Raw genomic sequence first — 21439 nt, 5'->3', positions numbered from 1 at the left:
TGGGAATTCTCTCATCAACAGCCATAACCTTCGATGTCATCAAACTATCCGTTAGGATTGCTAGCATTCTGATAGCTCTCTTTATAGACTTTAATATGTTGCGATATCGCGATGAAGGGGGCGCGAAATATTTCATTATCATAAAGGGGGGCGTGTCTAAAAAAGTTTGAGAACCACTGGTATATACCTTCTATGCATTTCTAGTTATCTTCCACGATGCTGAGTTAACGTACATGGTTATATCGACGATCTAGATAGGCCTACCTGGTTGTGCTTCGGTGATAGGGTATTCCGAAACGCCAGAGGTTTATCTGAGATCCTTCCTGGTGGCGACAAAGAAGCTAATGAAAAGAGCAGGGAAAAACTAAAGAAAAGGCAGGGGTGGAACACAGATAGCGCATTATGCACATTATACATGATTTTTATATGGGAAGTCATCAGCATATTTCTCTTAATATTTATATTTTTGGTAATTGTTTTGGTGTCGAATAGGATGGACTTATGTCTTTAGTGCAATATACACAGAGGTGGTGAAAGTAGTCAAGAAAGCTACTCAAGTAAAAGTAGCGACGAAAAAATCTACTCAAGTACGAGTAGAAGTACTTCTTACGTAAGCAATCTAAAACTACTTGAAGTAGAAGTAGAATTGACTGACTTTAAATCTACTCGAGTAAGTATAAGTAGTTGTTTGTCATGACATAAATTCCGCGTTTATCTGGGCTCCTCTTTCCCCGCGTCCGTGTTCTTACGGCGACTAAAAAACCCGATGAAAGAACGCACTCACAAGGAATGGAAAGGGCCGCGGATTAGAGATTATACCATCGAAAAAAACTGTGACTTCGGGTACTAGTTCAAGGTTGATACCAGTGTCTTGATCAGATGAAAATATAATCTGACGATTATTGAATAAAATTGGCAGCCTATACGTAAATTATCCCAGTGTTAATTGGCGTAGAAAATTTAAATAAGAGGCATTGCAAAAGGTAACAGAAGATAACCTAAAAGGACGTAATCGTAATTCATTCAAGTGTATAGTGGGTTCCATATGTTGGACACTTTTTCAAAAATTGTCAGAATTACAATACTGCATAAAATCCTGAAAACATTGTAAATTTTCACCGACTTCGTGGTCTGTTCACAAAAAAAGGTCATTTCTCTGGCTGGAGTCATGAAAAACACGTCAGTCCATTACTTGTCCGCTAATTTACTTTATCTCAGTCCAATTTCCACGTACCTTTAACCAATTTTTTCAGAAAAGAGGACAAATTTCCAAAAAATAGGACATTTAGGCGTCCTTTCAAAAATGTCATAAACGAGAACGTATCTGCACTCTGTTGTCTGCAGTAAGCTCCAGGTAGCTACATCTTATTCGTGAGGTGGCGTTAGAGGTGCACGTCGTTAATATAGCTCAGTGGTCGTGAGATCTCTCAGACTCTCACTTTTAGTATGGATTACTTGGATAAACCGGTTACATTGGTTGTCTTTGGTTTGGAATGTCCGTAATATTTTGGATTACTATATATTATTATACTATATTTATTAGTAATCTATAGTTTGGGCGTGAAGGCTTGGTGTGACCAGGTAAACCTGATCATATCATACGAGAGAGAGATAGTTTTTGCTACAGGCTGGGTGCGATCAAAGAACCATTGTGTTGACTGTTGACTGGTCAGACAATCAATAACATGAATATATTATTCTATTGTAAGTTGAAGTTATATGCCTCTAAGAAGCTCTTCAATCAGTTATAAAAAGCTATCATTGATAGTGAATATCATTACTATTTTAGAGGCATATACTGTTCTCAGTCGAATACAGATAATGGAAAAACGGAAATAGATTGTAATACCATGTAGGCCTATAATATAATTGAAAATCCTACGGTTAGACTATAAATTCTGCTGTCATGCAAAACAAATAAACTGCTTACCATAAAGACTTTACGGAAGAACATGAACTGTTTTAATACCATAGCATATTTAACCTTTATTGCCTATCACTGCGTCAGAATCAGTATGTCACCTTTACCTTTAAAACCCAGCCAGAGTTGGTCTCTGACGACAAACTTCGCTTAGTGAAATCCCGTTCAAATCTAGTCACGCTGCAAAACTGAATCTCAGACATAGCGATGAACCCCATCGCTCACATTTATGGAAAAAGTCTTTTGATTTCATCACACGTTATGATAAACCTCGATATCTAGCTAAATTTTTGCATGTCTAAATACTGCTATGCCGTTTCCGATGAGGACATAAAGCGTACGGTAACGGTATATCAGGGCCAGACATTTTTGAATAACATAGGCATGATCGTCTTCTATCACATGTCATACATACAAGCTTCTTCTGTACGTCTTCAAATGCATGGAGGGAAGTGCACCAGCGTATCTTCGTGAGCTAGTGTCAATGTATAATCCCGGAAGAGCGCTACGTTCTCAGTCGCAAAAGCTCTTGTCCGTTCCAAGAGTCAGAACATCGACCTACGGCGAGAGAACCTTTTCTTCCTCGGCCGCCATTCTGTGGAACAATCTTCCAATTTCTATCAGACTATGTGACTCGCTATATGTTTTCAAACGCAAAATCAAGACCGTTTTATTCACACGAGCGTTCGAACTAGAGTAGTGTTCATTCCGCCCTACAACTATGCACTTCGTCTTTTATACATATCGTTTACTTTTATATTTTATTGCCTTTTATGTACAGCGCCCTAGTGTAGTAATGATATATTGTTATATTCGGCGCTCTATAAATTGTTATATTATTATTATTATTATTATACAGGTAAATCTATCTATATATAGGCCTAATCATATAGATTTGAATAAAAAAGAATATGGAAGAACCTCAGTTGTTTGTCACCGAATCGGAACCGTATCACATTTGTGATGGTCTGAACAATAACTACGAATCTTCGCAAGATACGATCATAGGCGGTTTACGGGACCGAGCATCAGGTTGTTGACACTACTGCATGTTGTGAACACAAGTTGAAACTTTGATATCTGTTTTTAGTCGACCAACAGCTGCAACTTGAAGTTGAATTGAGCATGAATGAAAAGGCCCTATATCTATGCAGTGAACTTGGCCTTTTTCTTGTGCAAGAAGTCAACAGCCTCCTGTCGGAGAAGAAAAACCTCGTCAATGATCATACCAAAGTATTGCTTGACCTGCAGGTAATGTTAATAACACAACAGACGTGGAACATCACATATAGCTATTCTGACTGACTTGTATGAGAATTAAGAACTTTCATAAGGTATCTTCATGCATTTATGTTGGTGTCGTTCAACTCTTGTGTGTTGTGCTTCGTACCTATCTCCTGTGTTCTGTTATCTACTCATCTTTGTTTAACTGCACTCTGGTCAGTGGTCGAATAGTACTCGCCTGTATTAAATACTGTACATTGGTTTGATATTGAAAGCTAGTCGTGAATGTTGGCCATTCTAAGAAGACCTAGAACGTAGTAATCTTCCCTTAAATTTCTATTTTGTTATGTTTTGATGCCGTTACCTCAGTTTCTGCTTTCTCTGCTGGATTCATGCCGATTTACTTACGTATTAATTAATAAGTAATGAATCATTATTTGATGAATTGGCATGATGTGATGCTGCCTAAAATTGTTCTATGGAACTGTGGTGTCATGACATGGATATGTTTAACTTGCTCTGTCCCTTTAGTGTTTTCTTGTAGCCTGCACTATAAATGCGGTACTTCAAAAGCTTGCATTATATTCATACAGAGTTAGTTGGCTAGTGATTTCATGCGGGATTTTGTAAATTTCCTTTCATTAAAACTCTTCACAAGAAATTTAATGATAATAATTACCGGTACGGGCCTATGTGCTACTAGGTGATTCAAAAGATACTAACGACAATGGTCATGTGTGTGAATGTGTTCGCCCTTCATTTTGATGGTAGAACTATAACATATACATATATAACTATCTTTGTCTTATTAAAAAGCACTCCCATGAATCTTTATATTAATATTAACAAAACAGAGAAAAATAACTAAACGTGAGGTTATTAAGTAACACTATTACAGTCGTCTCTGCATGATAATATGATAGATCATGACCAGGAGGATTTGTTTTCTTGGCACGTGCATCCTAGTACGGTTATCTGGTAATGTCCTAGTCGACTTATTCGTATTATTTCAGTCTTATGAATCGATGAGAAAATCGTTTCTTGACCTGGCGGAGACGGATGGAAATTCCGAATTCAACGATGCACTGAGCATGCTTGCTCCTGACGATTCTGCTGAAGAATTGCAGCTATTTCGAAATCGTTTTCAAAGCAACAGCTCCACGAATGCCTTGGACAGTATGGACAAGCTTGTTCATCTTCAAAATCAGGTAGAGAACTACGGTACCGTAACACGGGGTGACTTTGTACCACTTTTCACATTCAACGTTGAATTATTTTATGATATGTTATTATTTTCTGCCTTCTTCAACTTTGTTATGGGCGGAAGGGTTAGATCTATTGATTAAACTAGGAAAAGAAAATTATTGTCATGTTTTTGATAATTTTTTTCAATTTTTCTGTGGTGGCCAAAGTCACCCGGCAATGGGGTGTCTTTGGCCGAGCACCATTTTTTGTACTTCCAGGACATCTAGCCGTCATATTTGTCAATGACACAAGCTGAGAAGTTGACTTTGGCCATCTACAGTCTTTTAAAAAAGAAGTATCCAACCAATGGTGATTTTTCAGACTTTAATTTGAATGCAAAACCACAAAAATCTTCAAAATTACAACGAAATTTAACAAACCAATGACAAAAAGTAGTTCAATGCCAATGCCCTTCAAGTTCATTCACTTTGTAGATTCCACGAGCATTCAGTAAGTCCGGGTCGCAGATTCTGTTTAATATCTTTCCAGTAATAGAATATCTGATCTTTTTGAATTGGCCATTTCCAATTGCTTCCTGATTTTTGCATAACACTGACTTCTGCACCATGCTGTTCTGTACTCTCCACAGCACCTGGAAATAATTCTCCCTTATACTTAATTATTACATAGGCCTACTGGCCAGCTTTTAGTTTTGCTCTCAACTCCTTTTCTAATGCTCCCACTTCAAATACATCATTACAGAAATCTTCTTGGAAATTTTCTGCTTCTGAAGAATCGTCATGATTTTCATGTTGAGTGCTTGTGACTAATTCAACTCATTTTTGTTGGGATGTTGATGTTTGGTCACCATTTTTTCTTCCCTTTTGAAGCCTTCTTCTCCTCTTGTATGGCAATTATCCTGGCAACCTCCTCTCTCGAGATACTTTTCCCAAGACAAAATTCGTCTACAGGAAATCCAAAATCTGCCTGCGCCATACAATGGTCTGCTATTTTCTTTTCCATATCTGGCGATAAAACAGGCTGGCCTCCTGGTGATTTCGAATGCTTTCCTATCCTTTTATTCTGTAAAGTCCCTCTCGGAATACCAGTTATTTCACTCACAGATCTTTCCGACATTCCTTCCTCGACCATTCTTAGTGCCGCTTGGATCTCATCTGCGGAGTAGTCTTTACAACTCCTGGCACCAAGATTTCTTCTATATATCCTTGGCCTTTAATTGTTTAGAAGCTACAAATGCTCAGATTAATCTTGATGCAAAAAATACCCATTTTAGCTGACTCTAAATAGCTGGCCAAAGTCACCCCATAAATTGCAAAAAATTTAAAAAATTGATCAGCCACATGATTTTGACAATCTTGAAATAATGAACTGTAGTTTCGTCCATAAAACCCCAGAAATGCTGTCAGATACATAGACTTTGTCTGCAAATCAAAGGAAATTGCCTCAAACACCTACTTTGCATGTAAACCAAACAAAAGTTTGAGTACGTAAAAAGTGTGGTGAAATTTCTCACCATACCTGTCAATATAAAAATGGCTGCGAACATGTAAAAGTGTTGTATCAACCATGAAATTTGCATTAATAGTACTCTATTGATGCAGATTGTTCCTAAACAATTGCTCAAAGTACTCATACATCGATATATTGTTCGATGTGTGCAATAGAAACGAATATTGGTTTTCGGCCAAAGTCACCCGGCAGTGCTAAAGTCACCCCGTGTTACGGTATGTTTGTTTTACCAAGCTTAGTTTTATCAATCTGCTGGTACAAGAATTAAAACATTTACATTATGTTCATGTTCACATTGCACTCAAACGCAACGTTCTAATATGCACGTGTACAATTCTACTGTTCATGAAATCAAGTTGATTTCTTGACCTGCAATATTTTGCAGCAAATCAGCTACCGGTATCCATAATAACCCAGATGAGCAATGAATACATTATTTTTTACATCTGCTGATGTTGGTACTGGGAAGCAATGACTAACCCTTGTGAATTTTTATTTGCAATAGATTTTTAATGTTGGATCCCATCTTAACATTGATATGTCGGGGAAAACATATGGAAAGCGACAGGTGAAAATGGTGGGATTTCTGTCAATCATGAGCATATTTGATTTGCTGAATGGGATGATTCGCCTTGTTTCACGCCTGGGTTCCTTTCAGTTCAACCGACTGTTTTTTTTTTTCATTTTGTCTGTGCATTTGTTTCTGAAGGATGTGCTTTGTTGTGACTGTTCTTTCATACGTCATCACATGCATGCTTGAGTAAAGCCGTGAGGAAACTCGGTTACTTTATCCATGTAACGTTCCAAGGTCAACTTTGGTTTCAATATTGTAAAGGTATAGCATTTCAGTCTACCAGTGATGGCTAATTCATTGCATACCATGCATGGAAATGGGCTCCAGGGCAAATCAGATCAATTTACGGGTGATTCTTGGAAATACCGATCCTCATTTGACCTTGCTTGCTAAATTTATCCTTGGAGCCTTCCTAAACCTTTCATTGTTCTCGCTTCATGCTGGTTTTCTACTCTGTCCAATACGATACTAGCACCACTTTTACTATCCCATTTCAGATGGATGACATGCATCAGAACCATGGGGTTTATGGCGGCTTGAAGCGTGCTGGGTCGCTGGACAGCTTGACAGAATTGCAGAGCATACCAGAGTCGACTCTGACATCATACTCAAACGTTACGAAAAACCTACAGTCCGATCTTGACAAACTGCAGCGGGCTCACGAACGCATCACAAGATTAGAAGTCCAGTTGGATGTAAGCGATTAGCATTAGTAAAACCTTAGCAATTGGTTGATTTCAACAAATAGCCTTTGACGCATCCATTTGTATGTATGATTTCGCCAGTCCTCTTCACCTAGTCAACCGTTTTATAATTTTCTGATGAGTGGACCAATTTTGATAAAATCAAGTTTGCTGCAGTCAGGGCTGGATACCACATTTACCCCTCCATTTTCATTGCAATCTGAGACCTAGTGGAGAAGAGTGTGGTTGATTTGACATGGAATTACTAATACTGGCATTAGGCCTAAAACAGTGGTTCCCAACCTTTTTGTCTTCATTCCCCACTTCAGATTTATTCCGAGCCTTCATTCCCCACCAGGACCGTAACAGCACTTCGTCAGCCCCACCAAAAAACGTTGATCTTGGGCCCCCACAGGGTGATAAACCCAACTTCTGGGGGGCGAAGCCCCGCTGAGCCTGTACGCTTTTTCCCTGCTACTTATCAGCTACATTGGGTATACTGTTTAGTGCGTCGCCATATTTTGACTAAACGCTCAAAGCGCGAAAAATTTATATAATTATTGTTTGAATCGGTAAATGTGATCAGGAATTGCATATATTTCGTTGTCAATTTTTTATCCCCTCTCAGCTCACGTAATCAGATTTACCGGTAGAGCTGACGAGTGAGGTGTGTTGGAAAAGGTAGGATCACTAAATAAGAAGTAAACATCTTCGGGCGAACCCGTTGGTAAATTGACTTCATTACATTATGCTATTTCGTGGCCTCCTATATCTGCTATGTCAAATGATATGGAAATCGCCCAAACTAAAAGGTACACACGATTTCAAATTGGTATTACTTTACTGGCAAATAATTTTTCCCTACGGGGTGGCATTTGCCCTGAGGGGTTCAGATCACCAGGACAGGAACATTCGGCGTCAGCCATTTAGCCGCCTATAGACAATTAAACACGTATGCAAATTGTCTATATATCGAAGTTTTCAGTCACCACAAGGCCATTCCTTCTCGGCCAAGGTCTTCTCGCTGCTGATCGTTCTGGCACACTTCTCTGAGTTGCATGTTACATGGCCTTGGTGCGTCATGGCACAGTAATGGCCGACGCCGAAGTGTCTATTTCTATAAATTCTACGTATTTTCGTGGGGGAAGGGTACCGAATAATCAGATATTCGGCAATATTAAATCGAGCACCCAGCGCGAAAATATTTTGATAAAGTGGCACAAATATCAAAAAAATACTTTAATTTATATTTATTCACGAAACAATTTTGGGCCGCTTCGAGCTCCCCCACGGGTGCGACAGTTGCGGTCCTGCGCCCCACTACCCAGCACTTTGGTCATCAAAGAGCAGCTATCTGCTGGTTTGACTACATAAGACAAACAACCACACCAGTACGCAAGACAATCGCCTTTAATTGCAACATAAAACGTATTGTGAACCGATACCAGTAACGCTCAAAATTTCGCGAAAGAGTCATTTCACGTCGAACTAGTGCTGGATGCGTTTGTGACGCCATCATTGGCCATCCAGAGTTGAAATGAAGTTTTGTGATCAACATGCAATATAATTTTCGATACATACATTCCAGAGCAGTTAACTGGTAACAGTAATTGAGCATGTATCTCCGTGAATATGAAGACTGTCCTTTATATAATTTCGAACAAATGCGTCTATTCCCCACCAGAAATCATTGAATTCCCCACCATTTGGGAACCACTGGCCTAAAACATTCAAGCTGATTTCTAGAATAATTACTCTACGGAAATGCGTATGACTGGTTCTTGAACAAAGCCAGAGATCGTACATGTGGGACTTGGTTTTCAACCTGTGCTGACACGTCTTCGTCAAATGTATGCCAATATACGCTAACTAGAATACCTGATTCAAGCAGCCGCATCGCTCAAGCCGCTGGTCACCCGCTGTACAAAATAACTTGGAGCTCAAAACAACTCAAAGCAGTTATTCTCATCGTCATAAACGAGAGAGTCTGGTCAATGAATCAGCTTGAACCGTCATGAAAATGGCCTTTATAGCTAGATTAGGAAACGTCATGCATACTTGCACTAAATTTTGAGATGTATAGTTTATAGTCTGTATGCTGTATCTACCCATGAGTTTCAAACACTAGATCTCTCCAAAAATACACTAATGTGTCAATGTTTATATACTATTTCCGTTGACACCGAATAGTCCATGTTCTTAACTTGATAGCGATGTGATACCACCGAGATATGAATATGGTAGATGCAGGCCTGGTGACAAAATGAATGCTGCAGAAACCCCATTATTATTTATTGCGACAAGACCAGGGGTTCTAAAACTGTGGGCCATGGCTCACTGGTGGGCCACAGGAGCATTTTGACGTGGATTTCAGAGCTATTAGGAAAATTGTAGAATTAGTGAAAGTTTAGTTATATTTGTTATGTTCTTCGCTCAAAAATAATTATATTCATATTATCGAATTATACCACTGGGCTACATAAAGCTTTTCATCAGACTCAGAAGGGTCGTAGTGGAGAGAGAGAGAGATATGATATTCTTTTTCGCCTGCACCATCGAGATGCTTTGGCGACGGAGTTGCGATACGGCCCCATGGGGTCATCTAGTCTGCGCCCCCTTTTTTTTTCTCCTCCATGCTATCCGTGATTGCTGAGCGCCTAGCAGGATAGCTGCGGATAGCATTTTTCGAGTCTTAGGTATGACCCGGTCGTGGATCGAACCCACGACCTACCGCTCGAGAAGCCGGACGCATAACCATTACACCAACGTACGAAGTCACAACGTACAAATCGAAAATGGGATATGGTGGTCTATTTTTAAATATTATCATTAGTAACAGAGAAGTGCACATATTTTAGAGAAGTAGGCATTATCGGTGCCGGCGATTACCACCCATTGGACAGGACTATGACTCTAGCATAAGAGGTGGGCCACAGAACATTTTCAAACCGGAAAATGGCCCACGGCCGAAGAAAGGTTGAGAACCATACTAAAGGAAATATTTTTTACTGACAGTCAACAAGAGCCAAGTACAGAACTCTGATGACGGAATATTCAAGAAAACTGAAAGAAATCTCAGAAAGCCTTGGTTCGTGTGTCGACCGGGCGCGGCCGTACTTCGACGCAGTAATGAGATCGCGGAAAGCGCAAGTCGAAACTCAACAAGCCACCATACAATACAAGAGGGCCGTCAACCTTCAAAAAGCAGGACGCGACATGGTCAAGGTAGCGGAAGAGAGACTGGCCACGTCGACTGATAAGTTTGATACAACGTGGCAGGAGATGCTGAATCAGGCCACTTCCAAGGTTCGAAAATGCTTCTTCTCGGTCGATAAAATACAGAGGTTGTCGAAGTAGCTTCATTGCTGCTAGTGAATTAGATATATATAAAGCATCGATTTCCAAGACACGTTAAAACTACTTCAAGTGGACGTAAATAATGAATACTTCTGGCAAGTAGTTTAGTAAATAGCTTCTAAACGTAGATTTGTTCACAAAGGTCGCATACTCACTGCAGTATACCAGATGTGGCTACTTCTAAAAATGCGATACGAATCTTTGTCAATGATAGATAAATATTTAGTTACCGACGGTCACCATGAAACAGGGGCTATATCTCTAGTTTTTTACCAGTATTGGGATCAAGTCACTACCTTTGAGTCACAAGTCATTTCGAGTCATTGCACATTTTGACTCGAGTCAAGTCAAGTCAATCGACTTTTTGAAGTATGAGGCATGATTGAGTGGTCATTGATTTTAAATCGATAAACGAATATAGAATTAAATATACACACAAGAAGGCTCTGTATTGCTCAAATATACATAGAACTGTTATACTACGTAAGTAATTGCATAGCCTCAGTTTATAGTTGCAGCCAAAATAGAGCATTGATAAAAGAGAAACAAATTGATAAGATGCAATACATTAGCCACTTACATATTGATATGATACAATTCGAGCCTGCGCCAATAGTTGAGGAGTATGTCAACTATATTCGAATTCCATTTCAATAAAACAAGATGTTTGGTTAAGTTAAGAACAGAGAACAAAAATATATATTTTACTACTAAATTACTTTACTACTGGTTTACGACAACGTAAGCTGTAAGCTTCGATTGCGGTCAATTTATTTGTAACAGAACAATGGAGGCTCAGTAAAACGCACGATCATTTAATGATTGGTCGCTCTCACAGTTTACACCAGAGTTTCGCGAATAATCCTAACATACGCAAGACACGAGTCAATTCACATTTCTGAAGTGCCAAGTCCCGTCACGCGAAAATAGTGACTCGAGTCATCCCAACACTGTTTTTACACAAGTAAACTTACATCAACACTTTCAAAATCCAAATTTTAAAAGGTATGTGGTTTTGCCTATAACACTGTTCAAGTGTTCGAGTAGGAGTCAAAGTAAAGAACATTAAAAGTTCAGTACGGGGTGCAAGTGCAAATGCAAGTGGGTGAAACCTACTTGAGTGCTCTGAAGAAGTAGTAGTACTCTCCTCACTAACCACCTCTGGTGAAATGTTTGGCTACTTCTATCTACAACAGGTCAATGAAGCATCGAGAGAGAAGGATCGTATTCACTGCAGGCATATGAAAGCGGCCAAAAAGTTCGAAGATGCCGAAGAAACGAAAAATCAGCTCCAGACCACACTGCAGAGGAGTATAATCCGAGCGAAACCATACTTTGAAGTACAGCAGGATTTCCAAATCAAGCTAGAGGTACGAGATTGTGTAGGAAAAAGAAAAGTACGATGAGCATGTTCATGTTTTACAAATAGGCAACCACAAAGCGACTCAACTCCTTGGAGGTGAAGCTGCTCGAAGCGAAACAAACATATTCGGACGCTCTGTCTACAATCAGAAGATCCGGGGACGGAGAGGGGTCTTCACTGGCACTGGACTCCCTGGCGGAAAGGGGAATGGGTGTCGGGGCGGAAAACCCGTATAGCGACGGTTCTGTACTTCCAAAACCTATGCAGGATATTCTACGCACGGAAGCGTCAAGAAGATCTCGAAGCAACTTGGAGAAGCAAAGGGCTCCCAAGGGAACAGAAGCGGTTGAGGAATCACGGCTGGAATATAACCCTTACGACCTGATGTACTTGAATGATACCTCACCTGAAAATGGCAGTAAAGCAGGAAGTATAGATGACGATTATATTCAGGACTTTTGACGTCTTTACATCCGATGCCCTTTGTTCTTACTAATCTTGTCAGTCTGATTTTGCTTGCCAGCTGCCTATATCATGTCTGGTGTTAATGCACTTATCAATGATAATAGTGTCTTCTATATCGTCACTGAAAGTGTGGCGAGATTGAATACTGCCTTTTCACAACACATGTGAACATTTCTATTGCATCATCACAAGTAATATATTATCGGCGCGAGATGTACATGTCAATTCGTATCATCATGCAGTCATTAATTACAGTTTAGCCATATGCACGGTATGCATCGGACAGGAAAATAGGAGCCAATTTGGGGCATGTGTCCTACTTGAAATTGCACACACGCATTCCAGTAATTAATTCAGGCCCCTCTCATAGTCCCTCATTGAGTGTGAGATTTCTAATATCTTCCTGATTGTGTAACAATAATACGTCCAATCATGGTTCGCCGGTAGTGTGCTCTATGGTTTTACTCCATTTTTACCCTTCAAGGCACAGCAGCTCTGAACAAACACGAGTTATCCAGCTGAATTCACACTGGCAGCCATCATCCACTTGTGAAAACCTGACTTTTTAGTTAGTTGGTTCATTCGCTCTGCACGGATTCAAGGCATTTGTCCGCAAATTCAACAAATATTGGCTCCTTCATCAGATTACCAATGAGATTCTCTTTTTGAGTTGAACAATCCAGGTCAGTCAATAATTGCCGCAAATGCGGATTCTTCAGTAGAGCCACGATTGCACCAGACTTCTCAAGTAGCTGAAGTCTCTCCTGCGGTATCGTATCATCATTCCCCGGCAGTTCCATGCAAATGTTGAGCGGTTCTGTTTTAGGTGCGGTCACATTTTTGATGATCTTGACGCATGGGAGTTCTTTATGAGTCTTGAAGCATTTAACAGAGCAATATAAAATTTCACATCGAGGACATTTGTACTTTGAAATGCAATCTTTACAGATTTCGCATGGCGTTCCTTTCTTCATGATAGGCCTACTATATTATTACTTGGCAATATGGCCTATAAACCTATTTTCAAAGCAGCAAGTGTAGCCACACATTATTCACCAAATTCCAATGCAATCAATATGATTTGTAATGCTGCAATCTAAACAGCATTGCATTACCAGCTCTATTGCCTAGCATGAGATAACCACTATTTGGTGAGAAATCGACGGAAAATACCAGTTTCAAACGGCTATTCTCCAAGCTGGGAAAATTACTAAACACACTCATCGAAGGCACGTGCACCAACTTGACAGCATTTTCACATTCCGCCGAACACATGGCTAACATCTCAGATGTGGAATTAAACTTCAAACCATAAGACGGATACCGAAGGTTTTTGAAAGCCTTGACAGGTGAAGGATTTCTGGAATTCATACAAGTCTCATCGTATACATTCACAATACCACTTTGACTCCCACAGGCGATATATTGATTGTTTGGTGACACGGCCAAAGCATCACCGTGCGAACATCCTTCATCCATGAATGAATGAAGACAACGTTTGTTCCTAATGTCGAAAATACTGATAACGCCTTCCTCGCCGGCCGTTAAAAACTGTTGGCCATCTTTACGAAAAGCAACATCAGTAACATGTCCATTCACTTTTACAGTTTTGATCAGTTCCTTGTTGTGAGCTGATACCAGGTGCAAGTAACCATACTTGGAAACGAACACAAGATAATTACCATCAGGCGAAACGGCAAACTTTTTCAGGGCAGTATTACCGATCTTTTTGCTGAAGGGATATCGACAGACTTTGTCACGAATCAAATCATACCCGTAAAAATATCTGAAGTGTGAGGTCATGATAATCTCTGAGCCCGACTGCAGCATGTGCGCACAACGTATTGGGAATTTTTCCACAAAATAACTGTGAATCTTTGGATTGACTTTACCATCAATCTGGAATAGATCAAGTCTGCAGTCTTCTCCGGCAGTTATCGCGATTTGAGCTTTTGTATGGAACTCGCACGTTCTCATCCTACCAGAGGTTTGAGCTTTATTGGCATCTGTGCATCTCTCGAACTCAAGTATACCTTTTGACAAATGATCGGACTTTGTACAATAGTTGAAATTTGTTGTGAGTAGCTCACTGTCACGGTCTATTCCATCGCCTTCATCGGGAATTTTCGTCCACGAAGGCGCTTCCCCGATTACTTTTTCGAATTCAGTCTTTCTATCTCCTGTACGCATTCGTTGATAAGTCATATTTCCCATTCCTCTTGACCAAACTGGTTGGTCGAAGGTTCCTTGGGTGCCGTCATCATCGTCTTCATCCACCCATGCTGCGCTGACTGCTTCTGCAGGCGTTCCAGATCCTTTGTCGATGAAAAACAAATCATCAACTGGCTCCTCTTTGTCTTTCGTATTAGATTTCCCAAAAACAATTTCTTCCAATAGTTCCTCATCGCTGTCGGTTTCCGGGCGCGATTTCAAATGGTTAAAAGCAAAAGCACTTTTAGAAGGAGCTTTCATTTCGCTGTCACTGTCGCTATCCAAATCTGACGTACACTTTGTTATTTCAGTCTCAGGAGGATATGTTTCCACAGTTTGGTTTTCTAATGAACTTTTAGAAGGAGCTTTCCCTTCGTTGTCACTGTCGCTATCCAAATCTGAAGTACACTTTGTCATTTCAGTCTCAGGAGGATCTGTTTCCACAGTTGGGTTTGCCGATGAACTGGCATCGTCAAGTTTCCTCTTGCGCGACATATTCGATAAACGGAGCACCTATATCACAATACTTAACGCATTAAAATATACTTCAAACTATCGGTACTGGTAATATACTATTTATATTTATTAATAATCCCATACTTTGATGATATTACTCCCTATACTCCGTAGTCCGTACGGACTACGGTAGACTCAAAGCTTTTATTTCAAGTTTAGAACTTCATTTTGGTTGACTTAAGTAGTTATGCTATACAAGCTATGGGTTCTACTTAGGTTTCGACGGAGTTATTAAATTGGAATAACAAGACGACATTCCTTTTACGTCCGTATAATGATACGGCCAGACACCAAACCGGACCAGATGAATTCCGGCACGCGTGTATCCACAAAAGTCACTCAACTATGACCAATGAATTATCATCGACTACTATTCGGAACATAACTCTAGTCTTTCGTGGGGCTGTTTGGAACGCGATACGAATTATATAGGCTCTATCTATAGATAACTAACTTATCTATGCTTTATCTATATGATACGCATGCTTTATAATTGGCCAGAAATCAGGAGGATGGTGATGATAAGCGCCTACAGCCAAGGCAGCCCGGGTTCGATTCCCCGCCGGAGGTTATTCTGGGCTCCTCTTCCCCCGTGCCTCTGTTCTTACCGTGACAAGAATGCCCCAAAAAAGACCAGATGAAAGAGCGCTCTCATAAGGAATGGAAAGCGCAAGAAAGAGCCGCGAAATAGGGAAAGGAACTGTGAAATCGGGAACTAGGCCGAGGTGGATGCCAGTGCAACCGCAACTGGTCGTTCGGCATCCTCCTATCTGTTCACTACCTCGCATTGAACATTGGGTGTGTCTTGTTCAGATAAAAATATAATCCGACGATTATGCATTATTTTTGTTTGAAGTTTTTTCATATGATTCATTTTTTCATTTTCCTAATCTAATATCTGATGTTGACATCAAAATAACCTCGTATAAAACAGCGAGTATCATATTAATATTAATAGCCATACATTCTAAATTAGCATGTATTCAAAAGAACGATTGCCTTGAAAGCGATGAATCAATCGATCATTTTATTAAAAAAAAATTCAATGGGGCTGTTCCACTTCATTTTGAACACGCGGTGGCGACGAAGGTCTGTTCTACAGCCTTGGGCGCTTCATGCCAGCATGGGTTCTCCTGATACTCTTTAAATCCTTAATCCAATCGAAGTTACATTATGGCATCCTCTGTTGGGGGCTGCCAGTAAAACTGCACTCAAGCCACTGCAGAAACTACAGCATAAAGTGCTCCGAATCATAGCTAGGGCCCCAAAGGGGCCTGGCTGCCCATCCAATAAGTCGCTGCTGAAGAGATTCGGCGTCCTAAACATAGAAGATATGCGGAAACTAGAAATCGCCAAGTTTATGTATCAGTTTCACTGCGGTCGTTGCCCCGAATATTTCAATGACTTCTTTACCTCTGAATCAAAAGCGCACAAGTACAACACACGCGCGTCCACGTCGTCCAAATATCATATGATCGACCGAAAAGATCATCGCTCCATCAAATATGCCGGACCTGATGTGTGGAACAGTATCCCGCCGGCCATCCGACAGTCGACGAGCATGTCCACATTCAAGTCGAGATACAAGCAATTACTACTAAATAAATACAGTCCATCCTCAAGATTACCGGACCACGACTGACCTATCGATCTCGCTTCCCATGACATGCCGCCCTATTTCTTGTCGCTTTCTTTTTCTATACTGTATTCTTTACTTTCATTCAGTGTGCATGCCTCCTCTTTACTACGCCTAGGCCAAGGTGGGTGTCCGATTCCATTGACAAATCCAAGTCGCTTCGACATCTTCCTGTCTATTCATTGTATCGCATTTTTGTGGTGTATTGAACTGATAAAATTGCTAATAAACCAATGATGATGATGCAGGTAACTCGACCCAAATCTGTTTTGTTGCTATATGCTTTACTATGGGAATGGACTAAATATGGACCGAATTTCGTCTCTTGGCGTACAACGATGATGGTGAAAGTATCCATATCAATATATATCATCCATATGGATATCGAATAACTGTTAGCCGACGAAAATGAGGCTATTTCTTGGCGTCTTGTCCTCGTGCTGGACATTGGCACCCTGGCAGGTTGCAGCTTACCGGTACATTGCTGTAAATTTTCCGAGAGTCGTTGATATGGCAAGTGTTATATGCCTCATTGTGTAAGGATGACGGTCATTTGATCGCAGAAGATGCATCAATTAGAAACAAAAAGGGAGGATGGGTTCCGTTTACGAAGAAGAGGTATGGATGCCTGGTCCTCTCCTGGTCCTGGAAAAGTAGTCTGCAGAATATCATTTCACCAGCATGATTTATCCTGCTTCCGCTGCAGTAAATCAGTACCCCCGTGAGTGTTGTGTGTTGTGGAAAATTATGCTATGTACATTGTACATTTGCTGCTGTGAGGTCCTACAAAATCATGCGTTTGAATTACAATGAAGCTGATGAAACTTCAGTCAAGGCACCCTCATCTATTCTGTTTTCAATGAAAGAGGTTGCAGAAGAGACGTCAGTGTCAAAAGCTGTTGCAAAAGAATAAACCGTACAAGTCAGCAGTCACGGAATCTTGTTCTGACAATTCAACAATTCGGAAAAGGGGATAGCTGAATCTACAGAGATTCCCCCGTTATTGAAAGAAGCATACTCTATAGTTGATAGTGTAAAGCAACCATCATTCCAATTATAAATCCTGAACACTCAGCACTGTCGGATATTGAAAGCATGGCGTCATTTGTGTACTTCCAACTGAAAGACTTAGCAATCAGGCTTAGTTGTAAGACAACTATCTCATATTACTTCAACAAAACAGGACTATTGTCGGTTGCTCACTACATGGACTCTTATTATACGTATCTGATTATCTGATACCTATTATGTTGGTAGCACAACGAACTTTGCTACAACCTTCCAGATTTTCAAGTACAAACTCGATGATCAAAAATGACCAAGGCTCAAAAGCTCATTTTTGTGTTTCACAATTTTTGGATATAGTAATGCTATTTGTATCAATTTGGTTTACACCATAGTATTTTGCTTTACGTCTCAGTCCCATACATGGGTTTCTCAAATAGCAGGTTGACATTCCTTTTTCCTAAGAATTATGTTAATGTGTAATAATGAGCATGCATAAATCCGTTGCTTAGAATGTTATAATCCAATGTTTATGTGCTTACCATACTATTTATTTTCGGGTCTGGCAAAAAAATATTCGAGAACCTTTGCTTTATAGACTATATACGCTTTGCGACTTCAGTTTATAACCGTTCCATTTTATTCAACAAAATAACGGCAACAATACAACTGGTACATCGTTTAATTGTCAATGATCAGAGAGGATGAGATCTATAGTTGGTATTATTAGTATTATAACTGCTACAATACTACTGGTACACTGTTTAATTGTCAATCATCAGAAAGGATGAGATCTAGTTGGTATTATTAGTATTTTATCATTTAAAAACACCAACAGATAGTGATGAGGTTGAAGAATAGGAAGGTATTGGAAGGACATGAAGTCTTTCAACCAGACAGCTATTTGGTTAAGGTAATAAGATATCTAGAAAGAGTTTGTGTTGAACCCAGTCCAACCAACCTGGTGTAGTATTGGGCGCTAAATGGCGAAAATAATAATGATAGAATCATTGCAGTTGGTGATAAGGATAGAATCATAATTTCAGCACTTCCATCATGAGAACAAGACGCCAAGAAATAGCATCATTTCGTCATCTAACAGCTATTTGATATCCATATGGATGATTTAAGTTGATACGGATACTTTCACCATCCTCGTTGTACGTCAAGACACGAAATTAGGTTGATGTTTAGTCCAGTCCCATAGTAAAGTATATAGCCATAGTGTCCTATATGGTGTCGACACAAGCAAATCGCACGGTTCAATGAAATTGTATCACGTCACAGTTTCCATTTGGCTACAGGCAATTTGACCGTGATTTTTGACCGACTTGCCGAGCATTAAATTTGATGAATCGGGTATCAATCGAAAGCTGACGCTGTACTGCTTGCGAAAATATAAATTTTATTCCACTCATGGCCCTGGAACCCCCACAATCTGCCCCAAATTATTCATTGTCGAGTAGATTGGCAGTGTGACGCAACAATGATGTCTGGCGAAACAAGAGACTAGCTCAAGAGCAAGGATGCGGCCGAGCGGCGAGAGTGGGATCAGCTGACGTCGCGGCAATAGCAATGTGCAAACGCGCCACAGAGAAACGCTGCGCTGTTGACACTTTTTCTATGCGCTTCGGTACAAGCGAGCACACACCAGCCTTTCCTTGACTTGTAAGGGTAGAACTGGGTCCACGGAATGTCTTAGGGCCCTACCAATTTTCGCGCAATATCCTTCAGCTGATAGAGATATGTAGGCTACGTCTAAGTAGTCTACATTGGATATGTCAGATTATTATGATATCGATTGCCTTAGCCCGCTTGTTGCGTAGGGCTCCAGAGATGCGTGGCGCTGTTGATACTTTTTTCTATGCGCTTCGCTTAAAGCGAGCACACACCAGCCTTTCCTTGACTTGTAATGGTAGAACTGGGTCCACAGAATGTATTTGGTCCCTACCAATTTTCGCGCAATCCTTCAGCTGTTAGAGATATTTCTAGTAAGAAAAATATACTTTCAAGTAATAAGATTCACTCAAGACAGCAAATTTAGATAATGTAAATATATCATATTGTAGTAATACAACTACAGTGTTGAGTTTTCACTCTAGTCCCCATAAGCACCACGTCGCGGTGACCTTGCCAAATTCCGAGAAGGCGAAAAAGTGCAAACTCTGTTGGGCCGAATGGACAATGGACATTCAGTTATTCACAGATGCGAAAAAAATACTGCAAATCCGTTTTACGTAAGTTACATTAGGAATATATATACAGGCTACAGAATGAATATAATTCAAATATCTGTGATACCACTGTATTACTTTTGACGCAAAAGGTCCCCGGCATTCAAAAATACTATTTGGTGATTGAAAAATGCTAAACCAAATTCCAACGTCAACGTTTATAGTGATATCAGATATATTCCAGTGAAAAACAAAGGTATGAATTTGGTGGTAACATTTTGGAATCATTTGGCAGGTATGGCCCGCAAGCTTTCTAGTAACGGGTTGAATCCGGACAGCGATACCAGTTTAATTCGACACTCCTGCTGATAAACTTTATTCAACAATCAACATTTTACCTGCTGCATTCGCGGACCAAGTCCTACCCATACGGTTCAAATAAAAGCTTGTAATGTATGCTCATTGCTCATGCTCAATGCTCCTTGCTCACACTTAACCATAAAAGCGACTATAGAAAGTATCGACACCCGCCATCAACAGCGCAACGTGTCTCTGGAGCCCTACGCAACAAGCGGGCTAAGGCAATCGATATCATAATAATCTGACATATCCAATGTAGACTACTTAGACGTAGCCTACATATCTCTATCAGCTGAAGGATATTGCGCGAAAATTGGTAGGGCCCTAAGACATTCCGTGGACCCAGTTCTACCCTTACAAGTCAAGGAAAGGCTGGTGTGTGCTCGCTTGTACCGAAGCGCATAGAAAAAGTGTCAACAGCGCAGCGTTTCTCTGTGGCGCGTTTGCACATTGCTATTGCCGCGACGTCAGCTGATCCCACTCTCGCCGCTCGGCCGCATCCTTGCTCTTGAGCTAGTCTCTTGTTTCGCCAGACATCCTTGTTGCGTCACACTGCCAATCTACTCGACAATGAATAATTTGGGGCAGATTGTGGGGGTTCCAGGGCCATGAGTGGAATAAAATTTATATTTTCGCAAGCAGTACAGCGTCAGCTTTCGATTGATACCCGATTCATCAAATTTAATGCTCGGCAAGTCGGTCAAAAATCACGGTCAAATTGCCTGTAGCCAAATGGAAACTGTGACGTGATACAATTTCATTGAACCGTGCGATTTGCTTGTGTCGACACCATATAGGACACTATGATATAGCAACAAAACAGATTTGGGTCGAGTTACCTTTGTCGCCACCGCGTGTTCAAAATGAAGTGGAACAGCCAAATGAGTTGTGATGAGCGGATTTGATATTTCTATGTCCTAATCCAATCCAAATCCGAACCTTCAAATCCAAGTCCTAATCATAACTTTTTCATATTCAAGTCCATGTCCAATCCTAATCCGATTCCAACTGGAAATTCAGAAAAAATACTAATTTATGCAATGGAGGGATTCGAAAATTTTCTTTCACAACCAACGATTCACTTGATTCAAGATAACTTAGTAACCATAAGTGCATTAATAACTGATCTGAATAAAGTTTGTCACCATTCGCCACACGACATTTCAATCTCCCAGAAAATCGGTCAATCCAATCCAAATCCTAATCCGTTCCGAAAAAAATGTCTAATCCAAATC

At 40.3% G+C, this 21439-nt stretch overlaps 3 protein-coding genes across 5 annotated transcripts; 1 reads left to right on the top strand and 2 right to left on the bottom strand.

The window, feature by feature from the left end:
* Nucleotides 1-2770: 2770 nt before the first annotated feature.
* On the top strand, nucleotides 2771-12515 carry LOC145446367 (SH3 domain-binding protein 5-like). Of its 3 annotated transcripts, none has more exons than XM_080324639.1 (8): nucleotides 2771-2953; nucleotides 3012-3172; nucleotides 4159-4353; nucleotides 6366-6428; nucleotides 6932-7129; nucleotides 10133-10423; nucleotides 11671-11844; nucleotides 11904-12515. In XM_080324639.1, exons 1-8 carry the CDS (start codon nucleotides 2833-2835, stop codon nucleotides 12297-12299), a joined length of 1599 nt encoding a protein of 532 aa, XP_080180765.1. In that variant the 5' UTR covers nucleotides 2771-2832; the 3' UTR covers nucleotides 12300-12515. The 3 variants fall into 3 exon arrangements, with proteins under 3 accessions (XP_080180765.1, XP_080180764.1, XP_080180766.1); XM_080324638.1 differs by having other exon boundaries at nucleotides 6366-6437; XM_080324640.1 differs by lacking the exon at nucleotides 6366-6428.
* LOC145446368 (zinc finger HIT domain-containing protein 3-like) lies at nucleotides 12446-13276 on the bottom strand. Its single transcript, XM_080324642.1, has one exon. It carries the CDS (start codon nucleotides 13274-13276, stop codon nucleotides 12881-12883), a length of 396 nt encoding a protein of 131 aa, XP_080180768.1. The 3' UTR covers nucleotides 12446-12880.
* Nucleotides 13277-13319: 43 nt separating this feature from the next.
* Nucleotides 13320-15331, bottom strand: LOC145446366 (U3 small nucleolar RNA-associated protein 18 homolog). The gene has a single exon (XM_080324637.1). It carries the CDS (start codon nucleotides 15006-15008, stop codon nucleotides 13374-13376), a length of 1635 nt encoding a protein of 544 aa, XP_080180763.1. The 5' UTR covers nucleotides 15009-15331; the 3' UTR covers nucleotides 13320-13373.
* Nucleotides 15332-21439: the final 6108 nt, after the last annotated feature.

This window comes from Botryllus schlosseri, chromosome 9 (assembly GCF_051294905.1).
Source record: "Botryllus schlosseri isolate E-star chromosome 9, Bs_hap1, whole genome shotgun sequence".
Classification (NCBI taxonomy): Eukaryota; Metazoa; Chordata; class Ascidiacea; order Stolidobranchia; family Styelidae; genus Botryllus; species Botryllus schlosseri.
This window is presented reverse-complemented; position numbering and strand designations above follow the sequence as displayed.

Excerpts from the sequence above, each read along its gene's own strand:
- LOC145446367 (XM_080324638.1), top strand. The coding sequence starts at position 2,833 with ATGGAAGAACCTCAGTTGTTTGTCACCGAATCGGAACCGTATCACATT. Across the intron at positions 3,173-4,158 it reads AAGTATTGCTTGACCTGCAG|TCTTATGAATCGATGAGAAA; the intron begins GTAATGTTAATA and ends GTATTATTTCAG. Across the intron at positions 4,354-6,365 it reads TTGTTCATCTTCAAAATCAG|ATTTTTAATGTTGGATCCCA; the intron begins GTAGAGAACTAC and ends TATTTGCAATAG.
- LOC145446368 (XM_080324642.1), bottom strand. The coding sequence starts at position 13,276 with ATGAAGAAAGGAACGCCATGCGAAATCTGTAAAGATTGCATTTCAAAG.
- LOC145446366 (XM_080324637.1), bottom strand. The coding sequence starts at position 15,008 with ATGTCGCGCAAGAGGAAACTTGACGATGCCAGTTCATCGGCAAACCCA.